Source organism: Pinus tabuliformis, chromosome 9 (assembly GCF_031772625.1).
Source record: "Pinus tabuliformis cultivar Carrire ecotype Pingquan chromosome 9, CPIR1, whole genome shotgun sequence".
Lineage (NCBI taxonomy): Eukaryota > Viridiplantae > Streptophyta > Pinopsida > Pinales > Pinaceae > Pinus > Pinus tabuliformis.
Window position 1 is genome coordinate 1608289509 of NC_142307.1, and position 15963 is coordinate 1608305471.

Consider the following 15963-nt stretch of genomic DNA (forward strand, 5'->3'; position numbering starts at 1 on the left):
CAGGTAGTGTTTCCAATAAATGTTTAAGAAAGAATATCATTATTTCTTATGCATTTCTTTTCTTGTGTTTTCCATACATATTCATCTTTAAATCTACAGGATTTGTATGTATGCAAAGAGACATGGCAAAAATGAAAAATAAAAATTGATTACTTTGAATGCAATAATTGCATATTTAACCAAGCATGGAGTTCAAAAAACACCCTTGAACTGTACAAACAATTCCAAATTACAATTTCAATTTGGAGGAATAAAGACAAATCATATATCTTACATCACATTATTTTGATAGAATATTTTTTTTACTACTTTGATTTCATGGCTTTTACACAAGAGAGGAGTATTACTCTAGTGTGAATGATGTTGGTTGTGCTAATTAATTATCTATGTACAAAGTTCTTTGGGAACAGGTTGTGCTACCAATTGTTCACCTGTAAACTTCAAGCACAAAATGCAAATGAACCTTGATCACTAGTGTGGCAAGCTTTGCTAAATGCTTGCATTAGTTTTGGGTAATGTAGCTATTGGAAAATGCATTGCAAAAAGATTTTTTTTAAATAGGATAAAGGTGGAAAGTAGAATAAAATCGGAAGATAAATGATCATTGCTATTCCAATTAGCAAACTACGAAAAAGATTTTAAAAAAATGAAATTCACTAATAAATTAAGAAAATTATTTATAAATAAATATTAAACTGCAATGTTTAATATTTTATTTTATACAAAATAATACATTTGGTTGTTAAACACATTTTGAGAGAATGTTTACACATTCAACGCATAACTCCATTCTACACATAAAAGTACTTTGGTAATGTGAAATATGTATAAGTTAAACTAGAATAAATTCAGTGTATATTACATATTATATAATTTATGACGTAATGTATCAAATTTAGTTCACTGTGTGATGTGTAAAATTCAATTTGCAATGTTTATGTTAATAGACATGGTCTACTTCAGAATAGGTTTTCTATATTTTTTATTCTTTAAAATATATAAGATTATGGATGGTTTTGTAGGTTTTAACCCCGTACAGAAATTACCTGCAGACGAATTCTAAAACACAGAAAATAAACAATGCGAGAGCATAACACATAAAACACATATACACAGAGATTTTCCCCTGGATCCCAAAACCAGGACTATCAGCTTGATTTTTCATTATGTTCCTTTCAATGTACAATACATATTTATACATGCTGAAGCATCCAATACCATGGACCGAAAACCATCGCATCCAAAACCATGGACCGAAAACCATCGCATCCAAAACCATGTGCGAAAATCATGCACAAAACCATAGGTGGGTCCGCCCAACCTAATATAGTGTCAAAAACCAAAAAATTTCGGGGTGCTGCCCTAGACCCCATAGAGTGGGGTTACCTGCACCCCTCAAACCCCCTGTGACTCCCCTCGCTACGCAATTGGTGCAACGAAGGGGGGCTCCGCCCCCCTTCTAACCTCCCGATTAACTACGTGCGCTAGACGTGGAAAGAATATAACACAACCCAACATTCTCCCACTTGTTGTTTCCTTTCCACAGGGGGCCACAAGAGAGCTTAGTCATTTATCCAGCCCTGCAACGCCCATTGTTTCTCTACACCAAGAGAACTTCTCAGAGCTCACATATTTTGTCAATGCATCTGCAGTATTTTTCAAAGTGTCCACCTTTACCAGCAACACCTTTTTGTCTTCTATCATATCCCTCACAAAGTGATACTGAACATCAATGTGCTTTGTCTTTGAATGATATGCGGGGTTCTTTGCCAAGAAAATTGCACTTTCGCTGTCACAGTCTATCCTTATAGCCCCTTGTACTAACCCCATACTTGAACACAATCTTTGCAACCAAACTGCTTCCTTGCTTGCATGAGTGGCTGCCATGTATTCTGCCTCTGTAGTTGATAGTGCCACTACAGATTGTTTCTTACTCATCTAATTGACTACACCTCCAAATAGGTTAAACGCATACCCACTTGTAGATCTTCTCTGATCCAGATCTCCAGCCCAGTCTGCATCAACAAAGCCACGAATATCCAACACTATGTCCAATCCTTGTCTTCCTTGGTAGCACAAACCATAATCACTAGTGTCATGCAAATCCCTTAAAACCTGCTTCACTGCTGTCCAGTGCTCCTTCCCTGGTTTTGACATAAACCTGCTCAATACTCCCACTACATGTGCAATGTTTGGTCTAGTACAAACCATCACATACATCAGGCTACTGACTGCACTTGCATATGGAACACGGGACATGTCCTCTTCCTCTTCTTGTGTCTTGGGACACTGTTTAGCAGATAACTTTACACCTACAGGAATAGGAACCTTCACCGGTTTACTATCCTGCATATTAAACCTCTGCAATATTGTCTCGACATAATTCCTCTGGTTTAACCAGAGCTTCCTCTTTGTCCGATCTCTTTTAATTTCCATGCCAAAAATATAGTTTGCAGCACCATGATCTTTCATGTCGAATTTGGAGGACAATTGGGTCTTCAAATCCTGGATAATTTCTTTGTCATTTCCAACCAGCAACATATCATCCACATACAAGACCAGATAAATAACACGGTCACCAATTAATTTAAAATACACACAGTGATCTGCTTTGCTTCTGGTGAAGCCAAGTCCCCGTATAAATGTATCAAATTTCTGATACCACATCCTTGGTGATTGTTTTAACCCATACAGAGACTTCTTTAACTTGCATACTAGTTCTTTCTTACCCTTCACTGCAAAACCTTCAAGTTGCTTCATGTAGATCTCTTCTTCCAGATACCCGTGAAGAAATGTTGTCTTCACATCCATCTGTTCTACCTCATAATCAAAAGCAGTAGCAACAGATAACAGTAATCTAATAGAAGCTACCTTGGCAACAGAAGAAAAAATATCACCAAAATCAATTCCCGGCACCTGGGAATAACCTTTTGCTACCAACCGAGCTTTGTATTTCTCCACCTTCCCTTCTGCATTTGTCTTCTTCTTGAACACCCATTCGTTGCCAATGGGTTTCCTTCCAGCCGGCAACTCCACTAGATCCCAAGCGTCATTTTTGTGCAAAGATGCCATTTCATCAACCATGGCCTCTTTCCAGAGTTTTCCATCCTCTGAATCTATTGCTTCCTTCACAGTTCTGGGATCATCATCAATGATAGATAAAGCAAAATTTGAACAAAAAGTAGATGGACTATACCTTTATGGCTGCTTTCTTTCTCAAACTGATCTTCTCACACCCGGAGTTTGGGGCTCTTCATCTTCCTATTCCTCCTCTGCTGTAGAGTCTGATTCTTCCTCCTTTAGCTCAAACTCTATCTTCTCAGGTTCCTTTGGTTGGACTTCATGTTTAATAACATCTTTCACCTCTCTGAACACCACATCTTAGTTGTACACAACCTTCCTTGTTATTGGGTTCCAAAGCTTATAACCCTTTAGACCATCCTTATACCCAATAAAGATGCACTTTTCAGATTTACTATCCAACTTGGTTCGTTTCTCTTTTGGAACATGTACATATGCATCACATCCAAATACCCTCAAATGTGAAAGAGAGGGTTTCTTACCAGTCCATACCTCTTATGGAGTCTTATCCTCCAACGCTGATGAAGGTGGTCTGTTGACCAGGTAAAATGCTCTCTCCATTGCCTCTGCCCAGAATTCCTGTCCTAAACCGGCACCACTGAGCATGCTTCTTGCCCTTTCCATCAACGTCTTGTTCATTCTTTCTGCAACTCCATTTTGCTGAGGTGTATATGGAGTAGTCTTCTGTCATGTTATGCCACACTTCTTACAGAATTCTTCAAATTCCTTACTGCAAAACTCTCCACCATTATCTGTCCTCAACACCTTTATCTTCTTCTCTGTCTGGTTTTCCACCAGAGCCTTAAATTCTTTAAACTTGTCAAAGACTTCAAATTTCTTCTTAAGGAAATATATCCATGTATTCCTTGAGAAGTCATCTATAAATTATACATAGTACACAGACTTACCTAGTGATGGAACCTTCACAGGTCGAAACACATCACTGTGCACAAGCTCTAATATCTGTTTCGCCCTCTTACCACCAGAGGGGAAACTCACCCGATTCTGCTTCCCATATACACAATTTTCACAGAAATCAAAATCCAGAGAGCTATTACTCATACCTTCTACCATACCTTTACCATGAAGTATTCAAAGGCCCTTCTCTCCAATATGTCCAAGCCTTTGATGCCATAGCATGGTCTTCTCTCCAGAGACCACTAGATTTTCTGCTCCACTTTCAGGAACCACAGAACTGTTGCACCCATCAACAACAGTGCTACCTTGCAACTTGTACAGAGTTCCAATCTGAACTCCCCGCATCAATACTAGTGCTCCCCAAACCATCTTGCAGGTATCCTTCTCGAACATTGTTTTTACACCTGCATCATCCAGCTTGCTTACAGAAATCAGATTTCTAGCCAATGCAGGAATATGTAGAACACCCAAAAGTGTTCTAACCCTTCCACCTTGCAACTTCAACTTTACTTTTCCGCGACCAACGATTCTAACCTTCCTATCATCCCCTAAGAAGACATCACCACCATCGTATTTCTCATACTCACAGAACCACTCTCTATGGGGAGTGAAGTGAAAGGATGAACCTGAGTCAATCAACCATGCCTCATGATCTACATGTGTACTTGAAGAAGCCAAGTACACATCCCCACCTTCATCTGAGGTGTTTTTCACCTCTGCAGAAGGAGCATCATCAGATCCCTTTCCTTTATCAGGAGCTTTAGATTTACAGTCCCTTTTGTAGTGCCCTTCCTTTCCGCATTTCCAGAACACCACCTTTACAAGTTTTCCTGGAGATTTAGATCTCCCTCTCGATTTAGATCTCCCACTCGATGACTTATTTTTGTTTCTGTTCTGGGACCGTCCTCGTACAAACAAGGCATCACCATTCTGGCTCTCCATATTTTTCCGTCTCATCTCCTCTGTCAGGAAGGATGAGACTATTCATCAAACTGCAAGGCAATTGCATTGCTACCTATTGCAATAACCAGACTATCCCATGAATCTGGTAGAGAACACAACAAACTAATTCACTTATCTTCATCTGAAATTTTGATATCAACAGACGATAACTGACTTACCACAGTATTAAACGCATTCAGATGCTCTGTCACCGAGTCTCCATCTTTCATCCTCAGGTTATACAGTTTTTTCAGTAGGAACAGTTTATTCACCAGAGACTTAGATTAGTACGAAGTCCCTAACTTGTCCCACAAAGCCTTCGTCGTAGCTTCCCCTGATACATTCAACAATACTAAATCTGAGACGCACAATCATATTGTTCTCTTTTCCCTCTGATCCAACTTGTTCCATTCTTCATCAGACACTCCCGTTGGTTTAGTACCCGGATCTACCACGATCCACTGATCTTTATCCACCAACAAATCCTCCATCTTGAGTTTCCACAACTTAAAACTCTGACCATTAAATTTCTCGATCTCTATCTTTCCACTGCTCTCCATCTTCTTTCACCACCAGAATCGATCCCGCAGATCTCCCACTGAATGAGGTCTACCACAGGCCCGAGCAAAACCCCTCAGCAACAAAGGCGTCCCCTTGAAGCAAAAACAGCTTTGATACCAAATGTAGGTTTTAACCCCGTACAGAAATTACCTACATACGAATTCTAAAACACAGAAACTAAACAATGCGAGAGCCTAACACATAAAACACATATACACAGAGATTTCCCCTGGATCCCAAAACCGGGACTACCAGCTTGATTTTTCATTATGTTCCTTTCAATGTACAATACATATTTATACATGTCGAAGCATCCAATACCATGGACCGAAAACCATCGCATCCAAAACCATGGACCGAAAACCATCGTGTCCAAAACCATGTTCGAAAATCATGCACAAAACCATAGGTGGGTTTGCCCAATCTAATATAGGGTCCAAATCCAAAATTTTCTGGGGCGCTTCCCTGGACCCCATAGAGTGGGGTTACCTGCACCCCTCAAACCCCCTGTAACTCCCTCCGCTACGCAATTGGCGCAATGAAGGGGGGGCTCCGCCCCCCTTCTAACCTTCCGGTTAACTATGTGGGCTAGACGTGGAAAGAATATAACACAACCCAACAGGTTTAGATTTAACAATTTAGGAATATTCATAGTCATATACATGATCCAACAGTTAAACACAAGGGTTTCCTAATGATTTTTCAGTTTCAAACTTATGTTGTTGTAAGATCCCAGACAATGAAATAATCAATAGATCTTGCACATTTAGGTATTCTAAATAAAATACTCTTAACAAAGCACTGAACACAAAGAGGGATATGGGGAAAAATGCAGCCCTTATTTCAATTAATACTTAGAAAATGACACATGCCCAAATACAAGCCCCTACCTCGGCATACACAACTGCTCAATGCACAAGAAAACAAGACACTGAAACACAAACCTAAACCCTGGATGGATCCACCTAACAAATTTAACATGGGGCTTTTGTCTCAAGATCAAGTGGAATTGGCCTTGCCAAGTTCTCAACAAGGACAAAATAGATAGACAATTGAGGATGATCTAAAGGCCTAGCTCCTATCCCCTTTTATAGGCTTGACGGGCTCTCTATAAATATTATTTTTCCCTTGAAAAACGAAGGCAAATACCATGGGAAGATCTCATGGGAATAGGTAAATTCCATCCATCTTGACCATATCAAGAAAAGGGAATATTACAAATCCTCTCGCCCAAATATTGCTTGCCCTCAAGCAATCCACTTCTATCCATAACAAAAGCATTTGTATACTGATACCAGGATCCCATACAAACCAATGTGTGATTCCATGCCTCCATGCTAAATGATCCTAAATGGATCCTTCGATACCTGGATCCCAAATAATCCTCTGAACAATCCTGCCCTCAATAGGTTCACCTGGATCCCAATGCCACCTAAGTCCTGGGACCTGTGGGTTATGATACCATCTCATCCCTCCATCACTGCCCATGCCTAAGGGCCCAAGCTGAAATATTCCCTTGGCTAAAGGTATCCTCCTAACAATCATCATATCGATAGAGTTTCAACTCATAATCTCTCGCCAATCCATTCCGTGGGAAGGACCTAATGCATGAATTCCTGCACATGGAATAATTCTACTATGTTGGTGTTTCCTAATGCTCAACTCATGTTGCTCCACTCAGTCACCCAACATGTTCCATTTGTAGAACTATTCCCTGCTCTCCCCAATGTATAAAGGCGGATTGGTAGTGTTGCAAGCCTTATCTATGTATTCTTGTAGATGCTTTCTCTGGAACTCCCAACTATACTCCTCTTGTTGCCTTGCGAGGGCCTTGATTTGTTCCTCAACACTAGACAACTTGTCCATTGATTTAGCACATACCCCTATGAGTTTCTCAATTTTCCTATTCTCCTATGAGACAATGTCTCGGACTGTCGAGATTCTCTGCTTCAATATCATAATATTTGTTTTGAAATGCATGATATTTTCCTGAAAGTCTTCTAATAACAATTATGGTGCCCTATTGAATGCATTTGTATCTGTCTGCACCGGCTGCTCAACTATCATAGCTCCAACTTAAACCTTTGATCGGCTCTCTGGAAATGGCTCATTTTGCACACTATGTTTTTTATGATCCCCCTTATGTGCATCATGTCAGTTTACTACTTTTGGTTCCTCACTCAAGTCTTCCTAGATGTCTTCCCCTTGGCCTTCTCCACCTGTGGAGACAATATGTTGTTCATCTTCCTTGGTTGTCGAACATGGATGCACTAGGGAACTTAATTGTTCAATTTTTCATATTCTTCGTGAATATCCCTCTGGAAATCTATGGACTCCACTGTATAGGAGTCTACCTCACCATGTGCTTCAAAATTCTTGTCATCATGTAAGTTTCCTTGAATAATATTTCATTATTGCTCATCATCTTTACTTAACTACTCGGACTCTTCATGGGTGCTCTCCTGAAAGTCAATGGACCCAGCTCTAGAAGACTCCCTATGAAATGAAGGAATATCCTTTTGTTATATCCTTGTAGACTCCTTCTTATCACCTCGACATGAACGTTTAGGTGCCCATGTTCCTTTGTAGATAAAGCATAGTCCTATCCTTCTTAGTTCATTCTTGTTGCAAGCTTTATTTTGTTCTTACTTCCTCCATCAATCCTTGTCAGCTTCTTCTTGGTTAACACCCTTTTAATCATGTTTATGTTTTTCTTGACCAACTTCACGACAAGACCATAGGCGGTTGGTGATACCATTGGCTCCTTCCTCCAGAGGGTCAACAATTTGGATCTTAGTATCTTGCAGATGTCGGCATCTCCTTTTAAGAACAAGGACACAATATTTTTCATGCATGTATTGACATGGTCTGAATGATCTGATGTAATACTAGTGTAAAAGTTCTGGAGCAACTGAAATGTCAACTCATCACATTCCAGATTCAGCATGAATGTGCCAAAGTTGAATCCGTCGTCCGATTTAGAATTTTTTGTTGCTTTTGAAAGCTAGGAAGCATGATGTTGTTCAACCCTTGAAGGGTTTCTACTATCATATACAATATCTCCCTCATGATATCATTGTTGTAAGGTGGTACTGGCAATGTTAAAGCTACGATCCTGTTGAGACAAGAGACAATTGTGATTCTAACCTTTTCACAAGAATCCTCCAAGAACATGGGTTGTATCAAAGCAAGCATGGATGGCTTCAAGGCCTAAATTGACATCTTCCAATCTGACTGCTCTATCAGGCACAGATCCATATCTAATGTGTCCAACAGTAGGAATACATATTTAGACTTTGTATACTGCAATTTGGTTCCAAGTTCAAAGAGACGCGTGCTTTTTACGTCTTCCTTCTTAATATCATTTGGCTGTTGAAGAATAACATGGAACTTTCGAGAGAAAGGTCTATTTTTCTGCTCTAGCTTCTGACCTATAAGTTGTTTCCATTTTTTATTCCCCGAAGTATTGTAGCCCAAAGAACCCACTGATGTATTACTATGTTGATTCTTAAGGCATTTCCAAAAGTAAAATTATGACATTATGGTTTAGTGTCAATGGATCTCAATACTTAGCCTTCATGAAAATCAAACCCTTATTGTAGAACAATTAGCTATGATAATACTCTAGCAGTCATTGTGCCCAGCAAAGTGCATTACCTCAACTATACCCTCTGGACATTTAACTTAAATAAACTAGCCCTTACAAATTACATTCAACATTTAGATGGAGGTTTAAACACCTCATACAGACTTACTGCCATAATAAAATATCACAGGTTTATAAGGTTACAGTCATACAAGTACCAAGCTTAAATTTTACACATTTTAATACCCACATGTTATGAGAGTTGTGTATTTCTCTTGGCAACTTTTATCAAACACTGTGATGGAAGCTAAGGACAAGAATATGAATAGCAAAATGTAAAATACCAATGACAAATCTGGGAATTTCTAGTTGACCACTTCAACTTGCATATGTAGTAATGATCCCTGGTTATAGCTTCAGTGATGAACTTTGCCCCTTGAATGTATAGAAATCATATTGTTGTAGAATATGATAGACTCTCGGCCCTCTAAAATGCTCTTGATGTTTCTAATAATCCTCAGTTTCTCTGATCTGTAGATACACCTGGGAAATGATATAGAGGAAGGTCTATCTGAGTAACTCAAAATTGGATCTTGCTCTTGACCTGTGTAAGCTCCAGTGTGGTGACAATGAGTGTTTACTTTGATGTAGTGATGATAACTTCAGTCTCAGGCTCAGAAATATTTGTACAACAGTTGTAATACAAGCAGAGAAGTATCATAGATGAATGTGGTAGCTAGTTGAATGCTCAAGAAGCCAACTCGACTCTTAAACAATTGTTATTTTTATCCTCTTGATACACAGTCAACGAATAGATGAAACTCAATTTCATTAATATAGGAAAATCAACCCTATAGTCTTCTATATTTCTCTCGGCAATGAAAAGGTGGTTAGGTCTGTAATATGCCGTAATGATTCATGTGGACATCCGAGCCTGAATATGACAACTAGTTATTGTTTGAAATTGGTCTCTTCATTAACACTCTCCTCTTATGTTTCCTTGACCTCTTCCTCAAAAAACACTCGTTCAGGTGTATTGAAGAAAAAAAAAAAAAAATCCTAGAATCCTCGCCCAAAAGAAATGGAAAGTGAATTGCAGAATCTTGATACCTTTCTCTGGGATAGCTCACGTCAATCCAATCAACATATTATTTCCCCGAATTTGGCCTCCAAACACAAAATGAAATTCGGGCTTCGAAACCCCTGCGCACTAGATGTATGGCCTCTTGGTTGTATATGGCTTCCACTAAACTAGAATATGCCTATCGGCCCTGTAGTCTGGCCTAAGAAATGTGCACAATAGTATGGCCTCTCATCTTGGCATGTGGGTGGATGTGGCTTCCACGCCCAGCATGCCTTCATTCAGTAGATCAGTCCTTCATTCATGCCTATTTGTCAGTGCCTCATTCAGTGGATCAGTGCATTCCTCAGTGATGGGTTCACGACCTTCCCAACCTGGATGGCCTTTCTGCCCCAAAAAAACCCTCGAGAGAATCATCTCTCTCTCCACTCCTCTGTTTCCAAGAAAAATCAACACACAATGAAGTTTTACACTCCCAAACTGCATTTGTTTTTTAAAAAACAACACCTGATCATGAAGGTTATTTTCAAAAAGCGCGCAAAAAGGTGTCGAGCTATCAGTTGCGCATAACTGTAACATATAACATCTTCATGGATTAATTGATTTCCATATTCCAATAACCAATGAGATAATTAGCGTCCTTCTCTATAGTTGGAATTGGAATAATTCCCAATCATTTATTATCAAAACATATAATGCTCCATTATTATAAGGGGCTCGAATTATTAATTCGATGCCCATATAACACCCCGCAACAGTGATGCAGTGACCAATCGCCAAAGAAGCTTGACTTCTTGATTCGGTGCCCACAACAACCAAGATTAACCCTTAGCAATTGTTAATGAAATTATATCTCCACAAATCTAATGGCTAAACTTTTGCTCAAGCATTTGAGACTATCTTTGATAGCTCTTACAGAACAATTTGTAAATATATGATGATATATTCAGCTTCTTCAGGGCTTCGACCGGTGATGTTGTACAATTTGTAAATATATGATGATATATTCAGCTTCTTCAGCGGGGCCCTGCTCCCGAAAAAAAAAAAAAAAACTTTTGCTCAAGATTTAGATCTCGACCTCTTAAACTTGAATGGACAGATATGGCACAAAGGGACCCCGATCCGATCTGAAAACCTTCAATAAATAATTTGGTAAAGGTAATGTTTTCCCTTCTTCTGCAACGCAAAAAATTTATCTTTCAATCAACTAAAAAATAAAACCAACTAGGGTGATATCGAATACTAATGAAGATGGAGATGTCGACTAGAGTGAGAATAAATCTCACTGAAGTCTCTTGATTGAAACCCTCAAGCTAGCAGGATGCATAACTCTGATACCACTGTAAGATCCCATACAATGAAATATTCAACAGATTTGGCACATTTAGGTGTTGTAAACAAAATGCTCATAACAAATCATTGAACACAAAGAGGGATCTGGAAAAAAAAAAATATGTATCCCTTATTTCAATTAATACTTAGGAAACGGGAGATGCCCAAATACAAGAATAATAATGGATCCCCTGCCTTGGCATACACGGCTGCTCAATGCATAAGAAAACAAGACATTGAAGCACAAACGTGAACCCTGGATGGATCCACCTAACAAATTCACCATGGGGTTTTCATCTAGGGATCAATTGGAACTGGCCTCTCCAAGTTCTCAATAAGAACAAAATAGATAGACAACTCAGGATGCTCTAAAGGCATAGCTCCTATCCCCTTTTATAGGCTTTATGGACTCTCTAGAAATCTTATTTTATTATTTTTACTCGAAAAATGAAGGCGAATACCATGGGAAAATGCCATAGGTAAATTCCATCCATCTTGACCATATCAAGAAAAGGGAATATTACAGTTGATGTCTTATCTATCTTTTTCCCACTTGAATCAAGTAGTTTCATTCACTCGAAAGTTGATTCATTCCATTCATTGGAAAGCCGAAACTGATATAGATTATTAATCTGGCCGTGAACGATTGCAGATGCGTTTGTTGGTCTATAGATTGTTGGAAAAGTAATCGTAATTTTCAAATTAGGTCTCTTTGATCCACGATGAGCCATCCAAGATGTCCTCCATAGTACTAACAATGTGGAGGAAATCTCTTGTTTTCAGTTGCTACAGTTTCACGATTTTTTATTCGAACAAGAACCTTGTGTTTAGAGTGAACAACTATGCTTCAAATCTCAACAATGAAATCACTCTTATGTACATTGTAGGAATGGTTCTCCCCACACTTCGATGAAAGGTATACAAAGTATATATTATCTTTCAATTGGGTTTCCATTGTCTCTTAAAAAAAAAAAGATCTTTAGAATTGCATTAAAATGTAATATTATATGTGAAACAGAGGTTGGTTCTGCAGAATCAATGGCAAGGATCCTTAGGGGATGTCAGGGATACTCAAAAAATATTGTTCATCATGAGAAGAGCACCATATCTGCTAATCTCCATTGAGTGTTTAACAGAGGTGTATATGTGTCCTTTGGCCAAAAGAAAGAAGAAGAAGAAGCCACACTCTGATTATCGTGTTAAAGGATGTTATGTTGAGCTTTCCTTCACCCTTTTGAAAAAATTTAATGAAGTTGTTGTAGAGGTGAAAATATTTGGGATTTTGTAGGTGATGTCAAAGTAAGCGAGATCAGACATAATACTTGTAGGAGAGTGTTCGATTTGACAGAGTGACCTAGATATGATCAAACTTTTGTTATGGGGTTGGTTATCATTTTCGATCGGATGATGTCATCTTAACTGATCGAGCATCGATTAGGGGGAGTGCCAGAAAGATAGGGATTGCATCATAGTTGTGTGGGAATAGGCTACAATGTTGGTTGAATAGCACGCTACTGAAGCCTCTCCTATATGTGTCACTCGATTCCTACCTTCTTATTGTTTAAAGTGTATAAAAGGAATAGAGATACATATTTTTTAATAACATATCCTAAAATATTTACACAATCATAAATGATATATCTTATGTTCATATGCTTTAATAAAGCCATGGATTGTTTCAATGGTTACTATACATGCTTTTTATGTGTTTGTTTCATGATATGTAAGGGTTTAATGCACAAATTGTTCAATGATAAAGATTCACGAGGCCAGCTCCATTGATTTCAATTTTATGGTTTTGATTACTATGGTTATATCATGCCTCTCCTTCTACCTTGTGGTACTCATTGTAAGTGTAAATAATGGACAATGAATACTACCTTGATTGACGAGAATGTCGATATATTCATTATTAGGGTTTAAATTTGTAATTGGACTTTCAAAAAATTTACATAGCAACCAAATTTTAAAAATGTGTCTTCGTACAAAAGTTTGTATTGGTGGAAGTATCCACCAAGTAGCTAGTGAATAATACTAGGTTTTAAGGGTTTCATTATAATAATATTAAGCTTTAAGAGTTAGGATAATAGTATTAGGTTTTATTGATAAAGTTGTTTTTACAGAGAGTCGGGTTTTTAATATTTATATTAAAGTAATGTTTAATAATAGTATTATTAATGTTATATATTATTATTAATAATATTTTAATAATAAAAGGTTTAACAATAATAAAAAGTTTTAGTAAGGTTTAAAAAAAAAATTATAATAAATTTAATGTTTATTCTAAATTAATTGTTAATAATAATATTATTTTATATATTAGTTTCTAAAAACTATGCTTGATTACCCTAATAATAATGATAATAATATATTAGATTATTTAAAATCTTCACTTTACAATAATAACATTAATATTAATGCATATCATTAATATAATAACAATAACGTTCATATTAATATTAAAAGCAATATTATTAATACAATATTAATATTTTTATTTATTTTTTTTGAAAAATAACATTCTTAATGTTATTAACATTAATATTAATGTTATTATATATAAGTAATGAACATGCCCTTTGAAGTTCGTAAGCTCGATGATCCTTTTAAATACCTAGGTTTTTGGCTGAAACCAAATGCCTATAGGAAGCAGGATTGGCACTGGCTAATAGCAAAAATTGAAGCCAGAATAACACATTGGAGCTTTAAGTGGCTCTCGAGAGCTGGAAGATTGACCCTTATTAAATCTATTATTTTGGCAATTCTAGTTTATTGGGCAGCTTTGACATGGGTTCCGAAAGGCATCCTGGAAAAAATAAGAAGGATATGCAACAGATTCCTATGGGCAGGGTCTAAGGAGGAATCGGTTCTCCCATGGGTGGCATGGGAGAAGGTGGCAAGGCCCAAGGAATGGGGAGGTTGGGGAATTAAAGATCTCACAGCTTTCAGGCCTTCGTTAGCAGCGAAATCAGGATGGAGGATTATAAAGATGGAGAACCTATGGACGATGGTGGTTAAGAGGAAATATATCGACCCTATTCCTTTAGAAGATTGGATAAGAAGCCCTAACAAGAAAAAAGGAAATGCATCAATGTTTTGGAAGGCCACCATAGATGCTTTCAAGATCATAGAGCAAGGATTGTCCTGACAGGTAGGGAACGGGGAGAACATCCGAATAGGAAAGGACCATGGGTAGGTTGTAACAAAAATTTTGCTCTATCCCCGGGCCTCATTATGCAGCTTGACTCAAAAGGAATTCACTTCCTCAATCAGATCGAGAAGCAAGGACACTCCACCATTTGGGGTCAAGCTTGGCTCTCAGGGATGGACCTAGATTTGATGCCACAGTGGTGGGGAGAATGGAATGTTTTCATTGAGGAGCTATCTAGATCAAATGTGAGACTGAGAGAGAGGCCGAACCAGTTGGTGTGGGCTCATGCCGACTCTGGATCCTACTCCCCAAAATATGGATACAAGTTCCTTATGTCTAAGAAAGGTTGGGGAAATCCGGATTGGTGGGCCAAACTCTTGTGGAAGCTACAAAGTCCTGCAAAAACTAGACTCTTCTTCTGGTGCATCCTCGGGCGGAAGGTACCAACCTGGGATATCCTTCATGCCAAATATAAGACAGGACTTGGGAGATGCACTTTATGTAAAAATGATTCAGAAACAATTCAACACCTATTTATTGAATGCCCCTTTGTTAAAAAAGTGTGGATGGAGGTCGGAAGATTGCTTCAAAAGTCTGTATCCTGGGAAGGGGGATCTTTTCCAGAAGTTTGGCAAAGATGGTGGCAACTATATCCAGAAGGGAATATGCGAAATCTGCCTCTTATCATAGCTTGGGGCATTTGGATAGCAAGAAACAACTGCATTTTTATGGATAAGTCTACTCCCTATGAGGTCATTGCAGTTCAATGCACATCAGTCTATGCAAGTATACCCCAGCCTGTTAAAGGAAACACTTCCAAGATAACTAGAGTGGAACACAAGGAAGGAATCCCATGGGCTTATTTTGATGGGGCATCCCAAAACAATAGAGCGGGAGTAGGGTTGGTAATTCACATAAACCAAAGCAGATGTCTTAAAGCCTCGGTGGGGCTGGGGACTGGAACAAACAACTTTGCGGAGCTGTCAGCTCTCAAACTTCTTCTTTGTTGGCTTATTCACCTAGGCATACTCACAGTTCAGATCTTCAAGGACTCAATGAATACTATTAAATGGTTCAATGGAGAGAGCAGATGTCAGAATTACATTTTATCACCATTATTAGAAGAGACAAAACATCTAAAGTATTCCTTTAATGTTTTTTCTCTTTTCCATATTTACAGGGATCGCAATGATGCAGCAGACAAGCTTTCTAAAGCGGGTTTGCAACAAGATATGGGCAGTTGGAGGATAGAGGACGAGGACCAGGGCGAGATCCGTGTGTCAGATCATCCACCATATCCATAACTCTACA

The 15963-nt window shown here is 38.3% G+C and overlaps 1 protein-coding gene across 1 annotated transcript; it reads left to right on the forward strand.

Annotated features, from left to right (window-relative positions):
- The first annotated feature begins 14825 nt into the window (after positions 1 to 14825).
- Positions 14826 to 15956, forward strand: LOC149154936 (uncharacterized). Its single transcript, XM_089444262.1, has one exon. The coding sequence runs from the start codon at positions 14826 to 14828 to the stop codon at positions 15954 to 15956; it is 1131 nt and encodes a 376-aa protein (XP_089300388.1).
- Positions 15957 to 15963: the final 7 nt, after the last annotated feature.